The sequence below is a fragment of the Triticum aestivum genome, chromosome 1D (genome assembly GCF_018294505.1).
Source record: "Triticum aestivum cultivar Chinese Spring chromosome 1D, IWGSC CS RefSeq v2.1, whole genome shotgun sequence".
In the NCBI taxonomy this organism is placed as follows: domain Eukaryota; kingdom Viridiplantae; phylum Streptophyta; class Magnoliopsida; order Poales; family Poaceae; genus Triticum; species Triticum aestivum.
In genome coordinates, this window is record NC_057796.1 from 100,293,224 (window position 1) to 100,306,054 (window position 12,831).

The window sequence follows — 12,831 nt, forward strand, 5'->3', positions numbered from 1 at the left end:
TTTCTCTGTGTCCGATTAAAACTCCATACCCATAAGTATTGCGTGAGTGTTAGCAATTATGAAAGACTAAATGATAGTTGAGTATGTGGACTTGCTGAAAAGCTCTTATATTGACTCTTTCCGATGTTATGATAAATTGCAATTGCTTCAATGACCGAGATCATAGTTTGTTAATCCTCAATGAAGTTTCTGATTCATACTTCACATTGTGAATAGATTGTTACTTGAGCATAAGAAATCATATGACAATATCTATATATGTTGCTGTTATAAGAATGACCATGATGCCCTCATGTCCGTATTTTATTTTATCGATACCTCTATCTCTAAACATGTGAACATATTTTTCGTTATCGGCTTCCGCTTGAGGACAAGCGAGGTCTAAGCTTGGGGGAGTTGATACGTCCATTTTGCATCATGCTTTTATATCGATATTATTGCATTATGGGTTGTTATTACACATTATGTCACAATACTTATGCCTATTCTCTCTTATTTTACAAGGTTTACATGAAGAGGGGGAATGCCGGTAGCTGGAATTCTGGGCTGGAAAAGGAGCAAATATTATAGACCTATTCTGCACAACTCCAAAAGTCCTGAAACTCCACGAAAGTTATTTTTGGAATTAATAAAAAATATTGAGCGAAGAAAGTACCAGAGGGGGGCCACCCACCATCCACGAGGGTGGGGGGCACGCCCTACCCCCCTGGGCGCGCCCCCTGCCTCGTGGGCCCCCTGACAGGCCTCCGGTGTCCATCTTCTGCTATATGAAGTCTTTTACCCTGGAAAAAAATCATAAGCAAGCTTTCGGGACGAAACACCGCCGCCACGAGGCGGAACCTTGGCGGAACCAATCTAGGGCTCGGGCAGAGCTGTTCTGCCGGGGAAACTTCCCTCCGGGAGGGGGAAATCATCGCCATCGTCATCACCAACTATCCTCCCATCGGGAGGGGGTCAATCTCCATCAACATCTTCACCAGCACCATCTCCTCTAAAACCCTAATTCATCTCTTGTATCCAATCTTTGTCCCAAAGCCTCAGATTGGTACATGTGGGTTACTCCTTGTAGTTGATGCTAGTTGGTTTATTTGGTGGAAGATCATCACCCAGCCACTGCAGAGAGTTCGTTCGAAGAGAAGGAAGGTTTAGGCGTTTCAACAAGGCCAATGATATCTATGTTCTTAGAGCGGACAAGATCTTTGAGTTGGTCCCTGCGCCCCCTAGCGCCGAAACCCCTAATATTCCAAAATAAGGCCTTCATCGAAGAGATAGGTTTTTAATGCGAAGAATCGACCTACTAGGGGCAATGCAGGGTTTAGAACGTTTGCCAGCCCCGCGCCGAAGCGCAGCGGAGGGAGCCTCATCCCTTTCAGGTCCCCCCTCGACCCCACCGGCCACAACCAGTGAGGCGTCAGCCCTAGACGCGACCTCCTTAGATCTAGCAATATCTGCCTGTGCCACTTCATTAGCCCGGATAATATCCAATAACGAAGAGGGAGACCCAAAACTAGGGTCACAAGAAATACCTACATCCTCTAAGATACGCAAAAGATGAGCATTGGATTGCGACTGAAGAACTAGACGAACAGGAGAAGAAGCAGGGATGGGGGAGTTGGAGAGCCTTGGGGAGTACTTGAGGGAGGTAGATCCCTAGCCGCAGCGCGTCGCACCGCCCGATCAGCCACCCGCTCGCCGCTGTTGGAGATGCGCCCGCTCTTGCGGGCCGTGGAAGCAGGAGAGCGCACCGGCGCGGGACGGGCGCGACCCGGAGAAGCCGCCGCCAACGAGGGGCCCGAGGCCGCGCCCAAATCAGCATCAAGCCTGCGGCAAAGCCCCGCCGCAGACTGCTTGGAATCACCGGAGGCCCTGCTGCGCGCTGAGAACTTCTTGACAGAGGATTTCTTCTTCTTTCTCTTGGTCACCGGGCCGGTCGGGGGGAGGTCTTCAATACCAGAGAGGGATGGGGAGGCGGGGCGGGCTGGGATGTTGGAGCAAACACCAGAGAAGGGGGTGCCCCTAGCTCCACCAGAAGCCGCAGCCCCCCCCCACCAACGCCATCCAACGCGTCCTTGTTCCCGCCCCCCACCGGAGCATTCTCCTTGAGCAGATGTCGATCCTCAGAAGTCAGCGCATCCCATTCAGATTGGGTGAAGTGATCTTCATTGCCATGGTTAGAATCATTCGGGAGGCCATCATCGTCCTTGTCCTTGTCTCCGTCGCCCGAGGTGGCTGGGGTGGTGGAGGCGGGGGCGAAACCGGAGCCGTATCAACCTCCACCCGAACCCTGAAACAGAAACCACCAGCGGAGGGGAAGACATCAACAGAGCCACGGATGCAAAGAGGGTCAATGCTCCACACCCGCATTCTGACAGGGCCCAGGACACAAAGAGACTCCGGATCAACCTCGATAGGTTTGCCAATCAGAACACCAAAAGCCATGAGGAAGGTGGTGGAGTGGAGCACAGGTGGAACATCATCGACTAGGACCCAGACGTCAGTCAGAGAGGATATAGCTTTCGATCCATTGGAGGCTGCCTTGACAGCTACGACCAACTGGTTTAGAGGAAGAGTGAAACTGGTGCAAGACAAAATCATCCGTGGGCTTTCTTTGGAGGGGAACAGCGCAACGAACTCATACTCAGAAAGTTGGCGGATCTGCCAATCCCAACCCCCATCATCCCATAGGCGAAGCTCATCAAGAAGGATCTGGGGCGTGATTTTCTTATCTTTGACAGTAATGATGCCGGAGTTGGATAGGGCAGGGATCGGAACCGATGGGGAACCTCGCGGTCGAGGGCGAAGAAAGAGCATCCAGGAAGGTCGAGACCATAATGCACAAAAGCAGGAGGTTTGATGCGATTTTGACAGTCCACAGTTAGGTGGCCTTCCTCTCTGCAGATCAGACAAAAGGGGGGATTTTGGCATCTAGATTGGAAATGCCCAGGACGGTGACACGCGAAACAGGTGAGGGTGGGATTAGCAACTTGGGTTGGGGGAGGAACATGCACCGGAGCGGAGGGAGGCGGAGGAAGCAGACCATCACCAACATGACCAGACGCAGCGACAGGACCACGACCACCGGAGGAGGGACAACGGTCCGGCGCCCCGGAAGAGCCGCGGGGGCCGTACCGACAAGGGCCGCCGGAGCCCGCACTGGGGCCGGGACACCATGAGGAGGAGGAGGACGCGAGGTCAAGCCAGCAGAGCCAGCCCGACTCGCCACGGCCGCCGCCTCCCAAGGATCCAAGGCATGCCACGCAGATCCACCCGGAACCGAAGGACCGGCCACCACCGAGCCAGATCCAAGGGAAGAAGGACCACCAGGCTCCCCCCCCCCCCCCGCAAGGCTGCGCTCCGCCTGAAGCTTGGAGTGGCGGGCAGCCTCATACTCCAAATCGGCCTCACCCTCCGCCGAGCCCTCCCGCCTCCGCTTTTTGCTAGACAATGCCTCGCTGGAGGACCCGCGCGGGCGATCCATCGCGACCACGCACGCGAACAAGAGAGAGAGGGGAGGGGGAGGAGCAGATCTGGAAAAAACACGAATGGGGGAGCGAAGACGACGAAGGTTGGAAAGAGACGCTGGAAACCCTAGAAGTGGGGGGAGAGAACCCTTCCGAACCCATAAATACCCGGACCGTGCCAGGCCGGGGCCGGTGGGTTGGGCTGGTGAGGGAGAGAGGGGGTGGGCCTGGGCCACCCGAGGCCCAGGAGCCAGACGGGGAAGGGGGGAACTCCGAAATGCAAGCCAGGGCGAGGCGGCCCCCCGACCCAACAGGTCCACCCAGCGACGCGGAGGCCCGCGGCCCAGGCGCAGGCACTACCAGAGGAAGCACCCCCAGATCTAGGGTTACGGGCGGAGCAGCCGCCGGCGGAAGCTCCCACGCACGGTGCACAGACGGGGAGAGACGCCGGAGAAGGGGAAGGAGAGCCAGACTCGGACGCCTGTGCGGAGCAACAGCCCGACCCAAGGATACCACGATCGGGGGACGGCGGAGCGGCCCGACGCCGCCCGCGCGACACGCGCGGCCAGCCATCAACGACCACCGAAACGGGGGCCGGACGTCCACGCCCACCAGGCGCAAACTTCCGGCGCCGCGCCGGAGCCGGGGCAGCAGGCACACCTCGCGGAGACGCCGAACGAGAAGGGGAAGGGGGAGGGGAATCAGAGTCGGAGTCCGAAGCCTCAGAGCCAAGAGCCCAGAGTCGGAGCCCGAAGCCTCAGAGAGGTCACTTCTCTCTATTAGCTAGCTAACACAATATGAAACCCCTAAATTAACCCTCCAAAACCCCTAACCCCCCCCCCCCTTCAAAAAAAACCCCAGCGGCTACGAGTTGCTGACGTGTGGCTGCCTTTTGGTCCCGGTTGGTGTTACCAACCGGGACTAAAGGTCCTCCTGCCTGGGAGCTCCGCAACGGCCACGTGGAGCCCCTTTTGTCCCGGTTCGTAAGCAAACCGGGACTAAAGGTTTTGGGCTTTAGTCCCGACCCTTTTGTCCCGGTTCCAGAACCAGGTCTAAAGGCCCTCTGAAACCGGGACTACTTCCCTGTTTTCTACTAGTGTCTATTGATGTATTGCTGGCTGGGGTTGTGCAATCATCTCAATCAATTTCGAAGATTTGGCTGTACAAGTTGATAGGTGCATGGAATGCATATATTGATGCGGTCTGTTGTCCTAAAGCCACGAGACTCGTGGAGTCGTGTATGCATGCCTACATTTATGTGGACTGAAAATAAACACTCTGGAGAGGGAATTGTAAAGTAATAATTAGACCCAAAAAAACATGTTGATGTGGATGGACCAGAGGGCAATAAAACACGAGTAGTTGCTGGCAGCAAGGATCTATTAGATATATAGATTGATCATATTGAATGGCCACATGGATTAGAAAATCGAGGAGTTCTTATTGTTAAATTGTTTCCTATGCATCTGCCCTTTTTGATAAGTACATTTACTTCTCTCATTTTATGTCTTATATTAGTTTACAGAGGGAGTAAGACGGGTTCAGGTCTTTGGCATCAAAAGAAACCGAAGTGAGACCTCGGTCAAAGAAAGGGAAGGGAGGTTGCCTCCATGAGGACATGGACACCGAGCTATTTTTGGTTGTAGTTCCATGACCAATCCTTTCTGGGTTGGAATAGTTTGCTTTTCAAAATATACAAATAATGACAGGGTTGATTCCCACGAAAGGACATCTAAGATATTAACAACCATTCAACCAAGGAGATAGACATTTAGTTTCTACAATACTTATTTAGTGCATGTTCACAGATGAGAGATGACAATGTGATTAGTCTTAACTGGTGCTGGTATTGATATTGGGACACTAAAGTTACGATTAACAAGACCATTTATGATCTCAGACGAGTGACCTGCTTATGATAAAACACAACTTAATAGTGCACTAAATACTTGCAAAACAGGAGTACAAAGTTCAAACTCTTGTTAGGTCATCCTGCTTGAACACCTCTTTCACACACCAAGATTTAAACTCCGCATATAATCCAGTTGCACATGATATATGCAATGATCGAAATTTGATACAATTCGAATGGAGTTTGTGCGGCACATCTTTGATCACTCTTATTCAGACACATTTTGCATGATCAATTTTTGTGAAATCACCTCGGCCAAATAACAAGAAACTTCTTTTCAAATCGTTACTTGTTTATTCAGTCTCTGGCTCTTCCCTTCCATGATTCAGCAGCTTCCCAGTCTGAAGCGATTTGAAGCCACGTTATTCTTATTCTGCATCAACCTTAGCAAAGAACGAATGATGGTAGAATGAGGAAAAGAAACTACAGCTTGCCCTTGGCCTGGTTGTTCATCGTCTTCGTCGCCGATGCGCTCTGCAAATGGAATTCATTTGATTTTCAGGACACAATAATGAAAATACACGCAGAAATCTCACACAAAAATTTAATTGGGATATCTGAAGAACCAGACTGCAGTGTGCACAAACATTGTTCTCACCAGAGGAAGACCTTCAGCCGCCCTCTCCAACAGGTGGCTGCAAGGTTTGAAGAACTGGCCATACTCCATCTCCCACTCCGACAGCATCGTGCAAATGCGCCTTGCGCCGATGGAATCCGCCCAGTGCATGATGCCACCCCTGGTTGCATTTCACAATTGGTTCCTTCAGCAGTTCGTCGGCAGTCAGGGAGCTCGACCAATCATCTTATTAGCATACAAAATTATAAATGATTCGGAGATGGCACCTGTATGGCGGGAAACCCATTCCGAAGATGGAGGCGATGTCGAGGTCAGAGGCCTTGAAGGCAATGCCCTCGCCCAGGACACGGCAGGCTTCGTTGATAACCGGGAAGAACACCATCTCTGCTATCGCGCTGTTGTCAATCTTGAGCAACTGCCACCATGTACAAGAACCATGGTGATTAGAAATGGCCATTGGTGTTTCTGATATCTAGCAACATTATGCCTTTAACTGGAATTATGGTGTGCATGGAGAGTAAGAGATCCATTCAGTCCAAATAAATGTATGCATAAATGGGACAATCTATCTGCCATCAATACTGAAACTAGTTTAGCTTATATCTAGTCCACCAAATAATGAGATTTCACCAACGATAGCAGGTTAATTGAAAGCTGCCTTGCTTATTTGACCATCGACACGTACTATCTACAAGCCAACACTAACCTCATAAAGAACCTTTTTTTAATGTGTACTGGGAAACATATGTTGACGTTTTCAATTTTCTTTCACAAACCCTCAAGAAAAGGTCATATTGCTGAAGTGAAGAACAAAGGAACGTTGGTAAAAACACTGGAAAGTGAACCCAAACCTCAGGATCAGGTGTGGCTCCTGAAATTCTCCTCGACTCCTCGACATAGCTCGTGATTTCAGGATCAGGGCTCGCCTTCCTCTTACCCTCATACTTGTAAAACCCCTTTTGGGAGGCTTCACCTGTGGAACAGCAACAACAAAAAAAACATACTCACGAATGGGAACCAAGGAAGCGTTGCACGTTATAATTGATTAGTTTTACCTGTTCTTTTGTCTTCAGTCATGAGAGGAATCAGCATTGACTTGTAGACCCGCTCAGGGAAGTTTTCAAGGTACTGCATGCCTGTGGCTAGAGCAACGTCAAAACCAACCAGATCTGTCATTCTGCAGAGAAGCTCTTTAAATGAAAATGGTGTGTGATTCAACATGATTTGATCAGCATAAGTGCATGAGGCAAGCGAAATGATGCTGACAGTCCCACTGATGAGCATTCCCGTTTGAATCATCGGAATTGAGAGAGATTAGATACCGCAGAAGAGATTTAGTGTTGTCTAAATACCTGAATGGACCAATTGGCATCCCGAATTCAATACAAGCCTGATCGATCTTGTCAACATCCATTCCATGATCAACAAGTAAGAGTGCTGCCTGAGTGTACGGAAAGAACATCCGGTTAACCGCGAAGCCGGTACAGTTTCCGACCACTATTGGTGTCTTCTTGATCTTCTTCCCCACATCCAGCATGGTGACAACTGCTTGCAGAGAGGCACGAGGGGTGCGGACTATCTCGAGAAGAGGCATGATATGAGCTGGACTGTCGAAAAAAGGGAGTGATTAGGAGGTAGTTCAGGAATCACAACTAAAGGGTTTATTATGAACCTGCTTAGCATTTCCTTACGCGAAGAAGTGTGTGCCAACAATGCGGTCTTGGGAATTTGTCTTCTCTCCGATCAGGTCAAGATCAATGGTGGAAGTGTTGGTGGCAAGAATACAATGGGAAGGACAGTGTTGCTCCAACTCAGCAAAAATCTGCTGCTTCAACTTCACATTCTCTACGACTGTCTGAACAAGCAGCATAAGGATAGCCGGGTTAACTAAAATAGCGAAAGCGATATATTCCAGCAGGGCTCTCTCCTACTATTCTTTGCTTGATGCAGCAGATCTAAGGTAATTAGATATAGAACTTGCCTCGATTGCTAAGTCAACACTCTTGAATTTTTCATAATCGAGGACACCTGTAAGAAGTGAGAGGGTCTTGTCATAGTTGTCCTTGGTCATTTTTCCTTTCCTTACACGACTCTGCAAGTTTTCTGATCAAAGTGTTATAGTTAGGCACCCCCTTCCATTTTCATGTTGGTCTGGACAACATGATGAAAGAATATTCAGATAGGAAGTGATGAAGTAATGTTAAGCCATCCTCTACCTTTGATCCTGCCAATTCCTGCGTTTAGGAATTTCTCATTGATTTCTTTGAGTATAACAGGATAATGGCTTAGTATCAGCGTGGTTGCGATTCCAGAACCCATAGGTCCACCACCAACAATGGCAACTTTAGATACCTTCCTTGGCATCAAACCTAAGTCTGTGACCCCAGGAACCTGCTGCAATTTGATATAAGACTTGCATTCTACTCCCTCCGTTTCGAATTATAAGATGTTCTAACCTTTTTCTGAATCAGATGTATATAGACGCGTTTTAGTGTGTTTGTTCAATCATTTCAGTCCGTATGTAGTCCATATTGAAAAATCCAAAGCGGCTTATAATTCAGAACATAGGTGATACATTATAATATAGCTACAGGTAAGTGGGTATAATTCTGCCTACAACATGTATATCTCATACTCCCATGGCTTCAAGCAATGCACTCAAATGCATGACATTTTTTCCGGAACAAGCACAATATTTTTTTCCTTGTTCTTTACCTTTGATGTCGCACGTTGTGAAAAGAACACATGAATCAAGCTTTTGCATGTACCTGAGAAAAAGAGTTCCTGAAAAGCCATGGCTTCCTGCATTTGTGTTGCACACAACTCAGGTGAAATCTTAAATCTAGTTTTCTTGTCAAGCCAAATGCTAAAAAGTAAAGCAAATCATACCTTCCGAAGCCCGGCTCGTGGCCCTGAAACTATACCTTCTTCGACAGCATCGATACAGACGAGTGGATGCTGAAGATTGGCAGCCTGCTTCCGAGACTGAACTCTGGCAGAATTGAGGATCTCTCTGGCCACCTCAGGGGATTCAAGCTTGTCAGTTTTGTAGAGGGCTCGGACCCATGGCCTTTTGGACTCACAGATGTCCAAAGCCCAACGGCGGGCATCATTCAACAAATCGTTAGGTGAAACAACAGCGTCGACAAGACCCAGCTCATGGGCTTCTTCAGCTTTTATTGGCTTCGAGAGCTGGTGAAAATGAGTGTGTTTCAAGGTTTTCAATGTAAGAAGTTAATGTGCAATAGCATAGGAATGAATGAAGGAATTTTGCGAAATGAGAGAAGTAAATGAACATACCATCATCATTTCAAGTGCTTTTGTCAGTCCAACAAGGCGGGGAAGGCGCTGTGTTCCTGAAATGTGGGATCGACCAGTGCCAAACACATCATATAAAGTACAATTCCATGATAGCAGTCCTTCATATTAATAATTTATAATCTATTGCATGGCATGGTACAAGGAACAACGGAAGGGAAATAACTTAATTATGTTTTGTGATGCATATGGTAAAATTGGAGTGCATAGCATATCACAAGGAACATCAATACATTAACTTTCTCTCCTATATTAGTGTAATCAAGGGAAATCACTGGATCAGCTACGACATCAAGTATAGATAATAATAGCCTTATTTCTGTAAGAAAATATAAAAGTGACACTACCTCCAAATCCAGGTATTACTCCAAACTGAAGCTCCGTGAGGCCTAATTGAGCATTAGAAGTTGAAATGCGTGCTTGGCATACCTAATAGAAGTATTCAAACTTAGTAAGACTTGTTATCACAAAACTTCTCTTGTAAGGTGAAGAACTAAGAAAGGACGTCAACTCAGTACCATGGAAATTTCTAAACCTCCACCAAGAGCAGGGCCATCAATAGCAGCCACTGATGGTTTCCCAGCATCTGACAGAGATAACGCCCACGAAAAATGTATTATGGAACTTTTAAGTCTACTAGTCTAATGGTACGTGTATTGCCAGGAAGATATTTGAGAAAAGATGATGAATTGCTCAAACACCTTCGAAAATATCAGTCATGGCTTCAATCAATATGCAGTGATCCTTTAGCTGCTCCGCTATTAGAAACATATAAATTTTGTATGTCAATGTTGGCATAGTAGGTATGTAGAGACACGGTAAAATGTTGATCTCGACAGAAAATTTGCTTAATGGGGGCTAAGCGCACGTTTGTGAATATCAGCGAAGACACTAACGTCGAGTCCAGCAGAAAATGACCTTCCACTTCCTGTTAAAAATTCCCACACATAAGGAAAATTAATTCCCACAAAAAGAATTTCCACACACATCTTTAAAAAGATTCACATGAAGGAAAACTGCTACAGAGTAAAAGATGAGAAAAAATCGGCAAGATTGTGGTGCGTGCATTTTTTTAAGGATTTTTTGAAGTGCACATTATCCACAAAATGATACTTGTATCTTAAACTGTCTATTACCTGTAAGAACAATAGCTTTCACATCTTCCCTTTGAAGCGCCTCTTCATAGTGCCGTTTCAAGCTATACCAGACTGAAAAATATACGCCGAGAAAGTTGTTAGGCAAAAGTACTTGAATAATTAATGGCTAATATTCTTCTTCAAGGTCTTAAGGAGCAAATAGTGTTTGTGAGAACCTGTTGATCTACTTGACAGAATAATTTGCATCTAAATGATCGGTATTCAGTACTATACTTATTCCCCAAATGTATATAAGAATTATTCCAAGGACACAGCACAATGGTAAGGAGGCTGCTGGGAATCTCTCTCCCAAATGCCGGCTAAAGAAGGAGGAGAGGGAGAAGGTGTTGATTCACCGTCGATGGAGAGGGCGTTCACGGGCGGGTTGGCGACGTAGATGACGGCGACGCCGTCGGACCCGACCTCCATCTCCGTCGTCCCCTTCGCCATCGATCGATCCTCCCCGCCGCTTCCTCGGATCTCCCCCCTCGCTCGTCCGCTCGCAGGGCTGCCGGCTGCTGCGTCCGTTTGATGATCGGCGGTCGCACCACGCCGGAGGCCATTTTAATGGAGCCGGTCGCCATTAAGGCGGCAGTTGTTCGGTTTCCGGCAGCCGCGGCTACAGGGTCAGTTGGTTCGGAGTTGGAGGAGGATTTGTGAGAGAGAGAGACGGCAGCGGGGAAGAAACACGACGACGCGCCCTACTTACTTCAAGTTCAGTTCCATCAGGTGGAAACTGGAAACCACACCACGTTTAAGATGTTGGAAGACTATCATGCGTAGGGAGACGATCCTGCACATGTTGTGGAACCCTTGTCGATCCTTCTCGTTTATAACACACAGACGCACACTCCATGGTCAAGAATGAAATGTACAGACAGCGTGTTTGGTAGTTTACGGTAAAGGGAATGGGAATTTACGAGAGGGAGTTGGCTGAGGGATTATACATAGGAAGTGGATTGTTAGTCCCAGTCCCACGTTTGGTACCGGGTGAGAATTATTTGTGGGAATTCCCACAATAAATAAAGAAAAGGAAGGATATGTTACGAGGTTACGTGAGATGTGATTCTATTTGCTGTTGCATCTGCAGATTAGGGAGCAGTTTTTTTTTACGATAGATTAGGGAGTAGTAGTTAGCGCTTGCCAGTTTGTTTGGAGGAAAAATTAATGCCGCCCAAGAATTTAGCTACGATGTTCGTGGGTTTTTTCCTTTAGCTGCGGGAGGTGGGCCACCAAATCTGTTTTTAGATGTCAACTCTCATTCCTTTGCTGAATTACCAGGGTCCCCCCAAGGTAGAGATCGATGGGAGTTGGCCCTCCTAATTTCCCCTCCCCTTCCCTTGCTAATTCCCAAGTCCTTCAACCAATCAACGGAATTTTAGTCTCATCAACCTTAAACTCCCATTCCGTACCTCTAACTCCCCCCAACCAAACACGCTGAGTGTAAGGGCGTGTGTGGAGGGAGCGGCTATGTCTCGCTTGGGGCGAGACAATAGCTCGGGAGGACGGGAGTTTGGATATGCTTTTGTGCCCATGACGACGCCCAAACCCGACCTGATTACTCATGGGTAGGGTATGGATATAATCTTGTACCCATGGGTATACCCAAACCCGACCCGATAGTATTACTTAAGGGAAAAATCTGCTATCCCTACCCCACTATCACATGTTCCACTGCAATTTAACACTTTGTTATCTAAAGCATGCAAAAGAAATTGTGCAATCCCCGTCGTAACTTTTATTAGTTGACATTCAATCCCCACCGTAACGTACTCCAGCGCCCCTTCCCTTATTTTTATCTCCTCATCATTCTCATCTTTCAGAAAAATACTAAATATGTTGTTAGTGGACGTTGATTTACCATAAGTGATGCCTAGCTTGCCACGAGGTGAAGAATGGAAGAGCTTATCTCCTTATGTTAACAATTTGATATGTCTTATTTATATGTCTTGAGAGGACCCAATGGATATCCAGTGGGTATGGATATCCTTCGGGTTTGGACATGGACAAAAATTTCCACCCGTGGATTTTTTTCATGGGCGGGCAAAGACTGTCTGCATGGATATGGATATGGATTTGATATTGTTCAACCCAATCCAAACCCGACCCATTGCCATCCTAAAGCTTGGCTCGCTTGCAGGAAGCTGATAGTGTTGGGAAACCTAGCATGCAATTTCAAAAAAATTCCTACGCTCACGCAAGATCTATCTAGGAGATGCATAGCAACAAGGGGGAGAGTGTGTCTACGTACCCACGTAGACCGTAAGCGGAAGCGTTTCACAACGCGGTTGATGTAGTCGAACTTTCTCCGCGATCCACCGATCGAGTGCCGAACATACGACACCTCCAAGTTCTGCACACGTTCAGCTCGGTGACGTCCCTCGCCTTCTTGATCCAGCAAGTTGTTGAGGTAGTAGATGAGTTCCG

General features: G+C 47.8%; 1 protein-coding gene across 4 annotated transcripts; it reads right to left on the bottom strand.

The window, feature by feature from the left end:
• Positions 1-5,350: 5,350 nt before the first annotated feature.
• Positions 5,351-11,269, bottom strand: LOC123180564 (glyoxysomal fatty acid beta-oxidation multifunctional protein MFP-a). 4 transcript variants are annotated; one of them, XM_044592632.1, is made up of 19 exons: positions 11,114-11,263; positions 10,761-11,023; positions 10,405-10,476; positions 10,137-10,196; positions 9,970-10,026; positions 9,787-9,854; positions 9,616-9,697; positions 9,251-9,306; positions 8,840-9,142; positions 8,666-8,752; positions 8,167-8,344; positions 7,932-8,053; positions 7,642-7,805; positions 7,303-7,557; positions 7,006-7,127; positions 6,802-6,923; positions 6,217-6,365; positions 5,972-6,110; positions 5,351-5,847 (listed from the first exon to the last, which is right to left on the bottom strand). In XM_044592632.1, the coding sequence occupies exons 2-19, from the start codon at positions 10,852-10,854 to the stop codon at positions 5,797-5,799; spliced, it is 2,181 nt and encodes a 726-aa protein (XP_044448567.1). In that variant the 5' UTR covers positions 10,855-11,023; positions 11,114-11,263; the 3' UTR covers positions 5,351-5,796. The 4 variants fall into 4 exon arrangements, with proteins under 4 accessions (XP_044448567.1, XP_044448566.1, XP_044448568.1 ...); XM_044592631.1 differs by having other exon boundaries at positions 10,761-11,263; XM_044592633.1 differs by having other exon boundaries at positions 8,167-8,341; positions 10,761-11,261.
• Positions 11,270-12,831: the final 1,562 nt, after the last annotated feature.

What these genes read in the sequence shown, in the direction of transcription:
- LOC123180564 (XM_044592632.1), bottom strand. Translation starts at nt 10,854, where the DNA reads ATGGCGAAGGGGACGACGGAGATGGAGGTCGGGTCCGACGGCGTCGCC. An exon ending in CTTCGCTGATATTCACAAAC is followed by an intron (nt 10,027 to 10,136) that starts GTGCGCTTAGCC and finishes TGTTTCTAATAG; the next exon opens with CGGAGCAGCTAAAGGATCAC. An exon ending in ATGCCAATTGGTCCATTCAG is followed by an intron (nt 7,128 to 7,302) that starts GTATTTAGACAA and finishes GCTTCTCTGCAG; the next exon opens with AATGACAGATCTGGTTGGTT.